At 35.1% G+C, this 10,509-nt stretch overlaps 1 protein-coding gene across 2 annotated transcripts; it reads right to left on the bottom strand.

Moving 5' to 3' along the window:
- Window positions 1-401: 401 nt before the first annotated feature.
- On the bottom strand, window positions 402-10,075 carry LOC148876542 (uncharacterized). 2 transcript variants are annotated; one of them, XM_088964834.1, is made up of 15 exons: window positions 9,984-10,075; window positions 9,772-9,893; window positions 8,119-8,169; window positions 7,635-7,754; window positions 7,412-7,531; window positions 6,771-6,912; window positions 6,532-6,702; window positions 5,824-5,979; window positions 5,389-5,495; window positions 5,204-5,294; window positions 4,617-4,758; window positions 4,380-4,536; window positions 4,144-4,260; window positions 3,594-3,717; window positions 402-849 (listed from the first exon to the last, which is right to left on the bottom strand). In XM_088964834.1, the coding sequence occupies exons 1-15, from the start codon at window positions 10,023-10,025 to the stop codon at window positions 598-600; spliced, it is 1,914 nt and encodes a 637-aa protein (XP_088820960.1). In that variant the 5' UTR covers window positions 10,026-10,075; the 3' UTR covers window positions 402-597. The 2 variants fall into 2 exon arrangements, with proteins under 2 accessions (XP_088820960.1, XP_088820961.1); XM_088964835.1 differs by lacking the exons at window positions 402-849; window positions 3,594-3,717 and having other exon boundaries at window positions 4,140-4,260; window positions 9,984-10,073.
- Between the last annotated feature and the right edge of the window lie 434 nt (window positions 10,076-10,509).

The following is a 10,509-nucleotide window of genomic DNA, read 5'->3' as shown; positions in this document are numbered from 1 at the left end:
GGATCATCAAGGCATATTGGATTGGACCTGGTCCGTCCATAACAAATTTATATTGGATTGGATTGGATTAAGTCAATATCTAGTTCATTGATATAAAATAAGAATATGTATCAATGGGCCGGATTTGAGTTGAAACCAATTTAAATCAAAATGAATTTAAACAGATTGGACGATCCAAACATTGAATTGGACCGGTCCAAATTGATCCAAATCATTCATTAGATTGGACCTGATCCATTTATAATGGACTCACATTGAACTGTATTTGCATTGGACTGAATCGGGTTGAAACAAATACAGTCCAATTGACACCCCTATAAACAAGTAGCTTGACTGAATTTGTGAACAGAATAAAAAGAAAATGGGAGAAAGAGAGAGGGAGAGAGGTGGTATCCTATATCTAATATAAAATTCATAGCTTTAATTGTATTGCCTGCAGTGAGAAAATTATATATATAAACTGCACTATCACAGCAGCATATGTTACTAAGAACAGTATTATAACAAATAACATGCCGGTTTTAACTGTAAGTCATACTGCAAATTTCTAAATAACATATAACCATAAGAACTGTTCTGCTGAAGACAACCTTGGTTTTACTTGTAAGGATCGGAGGTAGAAGGCCCCTCCAATCGGATATAGTCATACATTAGCCCCTGGAAAGGACTGGAGCTTCTTGACTGGGTCAGGAAAATGGTGTTGTCTCCTTCCACAAGTCGGGTGCTTGCTACATCCACATTGTATAGCCTATAAAGTCCATGTATGCCATGTCGTGCAATTGAGTTGTCCTTCCCTATAAGCCCCGTTGTAAAGTGAGGGGGATTTGCTTTTGGATCATTGAATCGAACCTCAACACATGATCCATAAATTCAATTAGTCCATACTGAAGTGCAAGGAATGATTAATAAATTTTACTATGAGACTTGAATATATAGGAGATTGGATTAAGGTGGCGTTTGATTGCACTTTTGAGATGTTTGAGATTTAAAAACGTTGCTTTTCAGACACCACCTTCGTTTGGTATGCCCTCTTATTACTGGATCTGAAATCCAATTTCAGATTTTAATTCCTAAGAGATGGAGTGGGTCCTTAATGTAGTTAAATGCAATTCAAAGGTGTGTAAAAGGCATTAGTGTCCTCAAAGAAATTTAAATATGACATGGTTTGCCCTTCACATAAGCTCGAAAATTAGGTCATTCGAACCTTCACTACGACCTAAACGAAACTCTAGTTGTAGCGGTGGTTCTCTCTCTCTCTCTCCCTATCTTCTCGTCACCGCCGCTGGAACTTGCAGCGGCAACGGTTCTCTCTCTCTCTCTCCGCCTTGTCTTCTCACCACCGTCGCTGTAGAGCCTACAGCAGTGGTGGTTCCCTCTCTTTTTCTCTCTCTCCCTGTCTTCCTATCACTGCCACTTGCAATGACGGTGTTTCTCTCTCTCTCTCCCTGTCTTCCCATCGCTACCACTTGCAACGACGGTGGTTCTCTCTCTCTCTCTCTCTCTCTCTCTCTCTCTCTCTCTCTCTTCTCTTCCCCTTATCTTCCTGCCATCGCCACCACCGCTACAAGTTGCAATGGCAGTTCAGTGAGTAATAATAATAATAATTATTATTATTATTAATTATAAATTATCTTTACTAATTATTAATTATTTTAATATTTTTTATTAATCATTAATTAGTTTTTATTAATTTTACTTGTGTTAACTATTAATTATTAATTATTTTTATTAACTAGTAATTTTTAATTATTTCATTAATTTTTAAAAATTATTTAATTTTTATATGTGTAAATTATTAATTATGAATTATAAATTATAAATTATTTTAATAATTTTATAGTCATTAATTATTTTTTTAATTTAAATTGTTTCATTTATTAATTAGTAATTTTTAATTAATTATTTATTATTTTTTATTTGTATTGTTTCAATATTATTTTGAGGTTAAAATTTATTTTTTATGAGATAATGCAAATTGAATTCAACATTTCCAAATAGTATGTTCTAGGGGTAAAATAGTAAAATCAGTGGTATTCAAATGGTAAAGGATTGATGAACACAAACAAACTTGTGGATTCAGAGCCTCTAAATTGTAGAAAAGCACTAATGCTTCTTTTCAGATTTTAGACAAAAAAAAAATCTTTTTAACTTTTCAGATATGAAATTTCATATTTATCAAACACCACCTAAGATCATTTTAAAGATTTGGTATATGAAAACAGAATGCCTGCTTTTCATGTTTGTAATATTTAAATAAGGAGAGTATTTTAGTCATTATGAGCCATCTAAAACATGTCTAATTGCATTTGTTCCACGAATGGGCCACCTCTTATCAAATGAGAAGGCCGGTATGGTTTGGATGTTAACACAAACAAGATCCAACCTTTGAAAAGCAAGTTTTTAAGATATCAGACCCCATTTCAATGTTATCAAATGCCACTATATCTCCCATTCAGATCGAGACTGGAATTGGGGGTGTAATTGAGCTGAGCTAGGTTGAATATTGGGTTACTCAAGTTTGACTAGATTCAAAAACTTAGGGGGCATTCTGTAGTGTGGATGAGAAATTGGTGGATGTGGATCGGCCCACACCACACCCTATGGCAGAGACCAATCCACACCACACCATAGTTCAAAGTCGTTCTCTAGGTGTTCCACACCAATCTTTTTGATTCCATGTATCTCATATACATTTTGTGAATGATCTACATAATCGACCATAAATGTCTAATGTTTGCATTTTATATGATAAATAAATTGAAAAAAAAGGCATTGATAAATTAATATTAACCAATAAATATTAATTTTAATAAAAAGGTAGTAAAATAATTAAAAAATTTATTATTTTATTGATAAAATATTAAAAAATATTTAAATAAATGAAAAAAAAGGAAAACCGCCAACTTGTGCTAGAATTAACATTAAAAATTATTATTTTATTGATAAAATATTTAAAAAATAAAAATTAAAACTTATTATTTCAAAATTTAAAATTTAAAATGAAAGAAAAAAATATGTAAAAGAGATGTACTGTATCAAAATAGTGTAGAAATGTTGTGGACTAGCCACATCCACGAGATATATGTATGGCCAAGATTTTGGGATGTGGATGGAAACGGTCCACGATATATTGTGGACCGTCCCCATCCACAACCAACTGAACACGGTGGCCATCTTGTAGCATAGACCAAAACGGGCCCTCCACGAGATGACCACGAAACCAAACACCACATTAGAGCTTAAACTTTGCTTGAACTTAACCAGGTAACAAGTTTCCTACTCTGAACTAAACTTGACTCAATACTCGCAACCTCCTTGAGACAATTACAAATAAATTAATATTAAAAACATTATAAATATTATTGATATTATAAATAAAAAATATATTAAAATTAATATTTTATTATAAGTTTGATTAAACTTGCAAGTTGCTCAAGCCTTATACTGCGAAACTTGAACTCGTCTCACTAACTACTTGACTTGACTTGAGCTTGACTCGAACTCAATTGAATCTAGTTCTAGTATTTAGCAAGCCGAACTCCAATAGTTGGCAAATAATTTGGATCATAATGGTATTGGTTTATTTAGTATACCTGTAACTCAGAAAACGTGGCTGATGCAAGTGCCACTCGCATTTTATAGGTTCCACCTAGGCTCACACTATCGAGTTTGAAAATAATTTGCCAAGTAGTTGCCTGGTATCCATCTTCTTTCTTCCTACAACACAACAACAAATTAAAAAATTGCAAAAAGCATAGTTTTTAAAATCGGATCGGACTGGATAGTCAGATCAGAAAAATCAGGAATCAATCAGGTGATTGAGTCCGTTTTACCCCAGAATTGTTATTTTTCCAAAAACCGTTCAATCATTTGGTCAGCAAATCATTAATCTGGGTGGTTGAATCATTTGAATTGTTCAAACCATCTGGACCATCCAACCGTTTTGACCACTTTTATTTTTTAAAGTTTTTATAATTTATTTTTTAATTTTTTGTCAGAATGGACTGTCTGTTCAGTTCAAACGGTTGGACCGTTTGACCCAGAAACCGGACCCCTGATCGGTTCATTGTCCGATTCGATTTTAAAAACTTTGGCAAAAAGAAACAAATTGTGGTTGGGGTCAGAGTAACTAATTAGCATCACCTATTAACTTGAGCAAAGAACCAATCTTTCCTATAATCATTAACGCCAACCCTGAAGATCAGATCTCCTTCTAGATACAATTCCGCATACCGCTCCCACAATCCATACTGCCTAAACCTGTCACCCAAATTCAATTCAAAGGTTAATACCACAAATGAATACTTGATGGGGATGAATAAACACAAACAGAATGTGAGCAATCCAAGTCTTCAGTAATGGAGAAAATGGGGGCTCACTTGTCTGGATGATTGACGTAAAGTTTGTTCACATAGTTCGGATTAGGTTCTGGAACGTAGAACTCTGCAGCGGATCGATCAGGAATGCCTATCTCCCACAAGGTTGGGCCATCTCTTGGAGGTTTGTATACGAGGTCACCCAGATCGATATCAGACCCTACTTCGTATATTTTAATCGAATTAAGTTATCAAGGCATGATCAAGTTATATAGATATAAGAAAATGGGAATCTCAAACCTGAAGTGATGGTGAGAACATCATCATATTTGTAGTCTCCTATGAAACCAGGAACCCATGCATACAGATTATAATCTCCCTCACGTACATCTCTGATGCTGAAATACCCGTCTGCACCAGCTCTAGTCCAGAACTGGTAGCCCTAATGACAACAGAAACACTTAGGCCTCTTTTGTTTTTTGGTAAATTATGCAGTTACTTAAGTAAGTTTTTCCTGAGAAACATTTATCTGGGTAAGTGTATTTATTTATGTTCTTTTATTTCTCATATAAATAAGGTAATGACCATTTTATCCATAAAAATCCATTATCAAAAGAGGCATTTTTGTTCTCATTCAAGTGCTGGCAATTTTCTCCCTAGGTGGAAAAGTTATTTACCCACTTAGGAGATGGGTATCGCTTACCCAAGTAAATGACACCCAAGAAAATAAACTTTCCCTGATCCCCACATAAATCTGAAAAAAAAAAAAAAACATGGGATTCTTGATCAATGAGAACCAAAATCCCATTGACCAATTTAGTGCTTATGAAGATATGTCGATCATATAAAAAGAGTAGAGTTTCATAAGGAAAGTGATGGAATATTACCTTGCATTCTCTCTGCCATGATCCGACCTCTCCAGGCAAAGCCAAACCTACATAAGCAGACTCTGCAACTATGTCATCTTCACCCGCATACCTACACAAGTAGAATAGTGCAGTGAACAAATTAGATGGGATCAAATTTATAGGTAGAGTTGGAAAAATGAAAGAGGGTCGATCTCATCTGGTACCTGTCACGGACAAATAGTCTACCTCTAACAGTTCCTCGTTGGCCTGAAGAAGGAAAATCCTCTGAAGTTGGGAAACTGTATGGCCAGCTTTGGACTTCCATCAGCATCTACACAAATATATTTCATTAGCTTGTTTATCCTTCAAACATAAACATTTAAATGATGTCTGGGATAAACTATGGTGTCGTTTGATAAGTCGTTTTAGAAAGATCTTCCAGCAGCTTATGTGGTTAAATGTCATATTAATCTTTAATTTGGGGTCTAACTTGTCTTTTAAATGTCACATCTTTTTGTCTTGCCAGCTTTTGATTACCAAATGAAAAAAAGACCGATTTTTCGGTCTTCTGAGCTTGCCAAAGCCTAGAAGACTGTGCAGAAAGATTGCGAAATACAGCCTATATCTATACTAGAGATTGGCAAGATTGGAAATGCAACCTGTGCTTTTGCATCATCCCAGAGAGACAGTGGATCCTCTCCATTGAAGACTGAATTGAGATAAATAAAAACAGGCCCAAAAACCTTCTTCCACGCCTCTCCCTGTTGGAATTTTGGCACCAGATCCTGTCCAGTGTAATGAGAACTAAGAAACACCTGCAAATAGCAAATTGATTATGATAATCATCATAGCGAGTGTGAAGCAGAAAAGAATCTTAGACTTATTAGAGGGGTAAATTACAGATAATTCTGTACTTTAGGGTAATGACAGATAGGTACCCTGATCTTTCAATTACAATACTTGAGTACCCTAAACTCTCAAAAATAGACACTTAAGTCCATCCGTCAGCTAAACATTACATAATACCAAAAATACTCTTCTTATGTATTTCTGGTATCATTCTTAGGTAATGGAACATCTCCCCCATGGTGATGTTCTCACATGAACAGCAAATAACATATTCAAAATTTCCATCGACAACATTCTCTGATGCTGATTTTATTCCATAAAATGATTTAAAAAATACACGAGAAGGGTATTTTTGATATTATGTAATATTTAAATGACAGAATACTAACAGGTGGACCTAAATATCTCTTTTTTAAGAATTCAGGATACTCAAATATTGCAATTGAAAATTCAGAGTACCCATCCGTCACTATCCTTACTCTTTTTTGGTAGAATTACTAGAGTATTAAAATACTTACAGCAAGGGTAGTAGGACCCACATGAGATGTGAGATTCTGCTTTAGCGGCCCACCTGTTCTGAATTCATCACTTGGTGTGATCTGCCAGAAGCCCACTGGAGGATCAAAGCATATCCATCCATGGACCTTGTTATCCTTGTCCTCACATGAATACTGGTACTTGTCATCCACCTGTAGCATGCTTACACCATTATAATGAATAAGAGAGAGAGAGAGAGAGAGAGAGAGAGAGAGATAACCTCTCCTTTGAGTTGTGGTTCTATTGGATTTGTTAAGAGAACTGCTTCGGGGTAGGCTAGGGGTTGGCATCGTCCTGGTAAACGGTCGTCTGGGTGAGGCATGAACCTTTGCCTATTGTCTGCCATCGCCATATAATGGAACCTGCATACCATGTGTCGAGTTGTTACTGGTTACCAATTGGTGGTCGTTGTGCTGGGCTTGTGTGTAAGTTATAGACACAATGGGCCTTTACAGGTGGGCTACCTGGCCTTGTGTGTTTAGGCTGTGTTTGATTGTGGTGCAAATTTATTTGCATTAATACAAATGTATGGGAGTGCAAATGTAAAAAATGTAAATTTTTATTTTGGATTTTATTTTATTCTACTTTATGTCTTAATTTACTTAATTTGTACTATAATAAAACAAAATAAGCTAAAATTTAAAATTAAAATAATTCAGAATTTACACTCAAAGCATTTGCACTGTCATGGATTTGCATCAGTATAAATTTATTTGCATTGCAACCATTCACAGCTTTAAGGACAAATCTCAGCACAGTCCAAATCCAGCCCATTAACATCATTAGAAAAGAGAAGATCAGGAGACAAGGATTAACAACCAGGTTAAGAGGGAAATAGGTGTGCATTAATTAATTGCTCACTTGTCTTTTCTAAGCTTGAAAGCAATCCTGGTTTCACCTAAGCTGAACTCAGGCCATTCTTTCAAGTGCTCATAAATGGCATAAGAGTAGAAGCCAGAGCAACCGCGCAACATTAAAAACCTGCAAAAATTTGAAATACAAAAATTGTTGTTTCTTTTGCCAGTAATACCATTAACCATTGATTTTCAGAATGAGGATAGTATTTGAGAACATAGTCATAAACCTTTTATCTATGTTCAGAGGGATGATTTTATCCTGGAGGGACGGATCCCATGTTCTTGTGAAGGAGAGCTCCACTTGGTCCTCATCTTGCTTTACAACCCTAAAACTTGTCCCCTTTATCCTATAGAAGAATCAAGCAATCTTTAGATGTCTGTTTGGTTACAAAGAACCATAGTTGATAAATTCATTAGTTTTAGGTTGAAATGGTTATGGACTTTTTGATATTTATAATCCCCATGGTTTCACATAAGTATTTTATCTTTTAGTTGGGTTTGGTGAACCTAGACTTTGTAAATCGAGTAACTTATCAGCTGCTCTAAGTTTGGTCTAGACAAGTCAGGTTTGCAGCCATGGATGTTGGTAATCTCTATATTGTTTTTCCTTTTGTTCCTTTTTGTTATATATTGATTGATCTCATTATTCCTTTTATATTTATCAGAGATAGAGAGTGAAATAGAACTCGGGGGAGGGGTGTGAGGACTTACACATCAAATTTTCCGGAAACATTTGCTCCGTTCCAAACAACATCCCAGTACCTATGCAAGTATGGATTCAATTTATAGCAAGTCAATTAAATGATTCATTTCATTTTCATAAATATTTATATAACAAAATCATGGGTTTCTAGCAAAAGTCCAATTGTTGTAATTTTCCCACTCGAATGAAGTAAAAATTCAACTGGATTTCAATATATATTATGAGGTGTTCAGAACACTAAATTTGTACGTAACAATGTATACAAAGAAAACTTGACAGTTTTAAAGTTTGATGAGCCAACTAGAAACTTGGCTGAGCTGATCGCTCAAAAATTTAAACCCAACCACTTAGCTGATTGAAGCTGAGCTAGGGTCAGTTCTTGAAGCACTCTCTTGTGCTAAGGATCAAGGATGGAAATGCTTAGTAGTATTTGACTTTTTTTTTTATACTTAAATAGATTGTGATTAGACCTGTTCACAGACCAAGCTTTGTCTCCGTATTAATAGAACATTCAGGCCAGAGCCCGATCTCAAATAGAAATTTAGAAACAGATTTTTTTCATTCAATAAAAGTGTTTATGTATATTAAAATCCCCCAAAACAAAAAATAATAAAAGGTCTCACTATTACATAAAAAAGAGGAGGAATAAAGAAAAAATATTGTATATATTTTTATTAGTAAAATATGTTTTTTATTATATAATATATATTATCAAGTCGGACTTGGGCTAAACCAGGGAGAAAATCGAAGCCTGGATTGAAAATAGGTTGGGCCTTGTGTTTTAAGCTTAAGCCCGAGCCCATGGGCCTAAAGTCATGTCCAAGCCCTATTTAGAGGGCTGAGCTACTCGGTCCACGAACAGGTTTAATTGTAATTAATACTCTTCGGTGTAGGAAGTGCAAGGTACATGTGAAAATTGCCCTTCCAATTCTTAAATCTCCCCAAGTGTCATTGATTTCAAACTCATTTATTTTTTCTCTCAATTTTCCAAATGCATCCTGTCCCAAACCCGTCATCACATTAGTGAAACGTGATGTCCCTATTAAACAAAAATGGTGTGGTAGGCTAGTGGTGAAGACACCTATAATGGGATAGAGAAAAGAAAAATGATTTCAATCTCTCTTAACCCTTTTTGCTCTATATATTATTACTTTTACAACATACAATACACATTTATTAGGCTTTGAATATGATACAAAAAGAACTTATAACCAATCAACTATTTTTATTAAAGTGATAGTATATTAGATATTTTTATTAAAATTCACGATATTTTTGATATTATGTCTTCCTCACATTATAGGTTTTCTCATACTTAATAGTATATATACAGGTTTGTAATCACGTAATAGGAATAGGTACCTAAGTTAAATATAATCGGGTTCAGGTATTGAGTACCATAAAGGCAAAACCCAAACCCTATAGGGTCTTGATTGATGTGCCCTATTAAGGTCAAGACAGGTTGAGTGCTCAAAAATTCTCACAAAATAATAATAATAAGGAAATTAACTTTAATATTACAAGCAATATAATTCAATCCATAGACTACCCCAAGGGCCCAGACTTTGTTACTCTAATTGAGAAGAAATGCCAGATTAAACTCCCGAGATAAATAAAAGTGAAGAAGGAAGAAGCAAACATAGATAAGTAGAACTGTATACCCTCTGTTATCTTCTTCGTTATGAACTTCAAGTAAATTGTCAATGCCATTGTATCGTATCCCAGTAACAATTCCCTCCGGTTTTGATAGGGTGACTTGGAGGATTCCATTGTCCATCACCACCTACAAAATTGATGTCCCAACAATGTGAACAAACCTATTCGATGAAAATCCACAATAAATCATCTAGGCAATAAAGAGAAGATTAAGTACATGTCGATCTTGTATTTGCAGTTGCACCGCGATTGGTGCCATTATTTTGGGATCCTTGCTTGATAGCTAGCTCTGTTAACTCGGCTTTCCACAGTTCTATTTGCCATAAATCGGCAATTTCAATATATATACAAGTTCTTGAAGCTTTTCTGCTTCCTTAGAAAAATTAAAAACTAGGTGCCCTCCAAAAGAAGAGATTCTTAACTTCTGAAAAAAGGAAATTTCGGATTGACCGACCACCTTTCAAAGAAAACTTTCTATATCTAATTCTAAGTAGCCAAATTTTCAAGCCTTATAAACCAAGCGCTGTCTCTCCCCTCGCTCAAGCTTCAAGCTTCACCTTTGCTTTGCCGACATTCTTACTCCGTCTACACACATTCTCTCTCTCTCTAAGCTTATCCCTTTACTTAGTCGCCATTCCTTTCTCCACTTATCTCCTGTAGTGCTGTGGCGGTAGTTAATAATGGGAGTTATCCAAGAATGACCAAGTCAACTGTCGGTTCTTTACCATCATTAGTGATCGAAG

This window comes from Nelumbo lutea, chromosome 1 (assembly GCF_056320005.1).
Source record: "Nelumbo lutea isolate HS-2025 chromosome 1, American lotus-T2T, whole genome shotgun sequence".
Lineage (NCBI taxonomy): Eukaryota > Viridiplantae > Streptophyta > Magnoliopsida > Proteales > Nelumbonaceae > Nelumbo > Nelumbo lutea.
Note: the sequence above shows the minus strand (reverse complement) of the source record. Positions and strands in the feature narration are given on the sequence as shown.

Bases quoted from the DNA above. Each gene is read 5' to 3' on its own strand.
- LOC148876542 (XM_088964834.1), bottom strand. From the start codon at position 10,025: ATGGCACCAATCGCGGTGCAACTGCAAATACAAGATCGACAT. The intron at 7,755-8,118 runs GTAAGTCCTCAC...ATTCTTCTATAG, and splicing joins GTTTCCGGAAAATTTGATGT to GATAAAGGGGACAAGTTTTA. The intron at 3,718-4,143 runs GTGATGCTAATT...GTTGTGTTGTAG, and splicing joins TTCTTTGCTCAAGTTAATAG to GAAGAAAGAAGATGGATACC.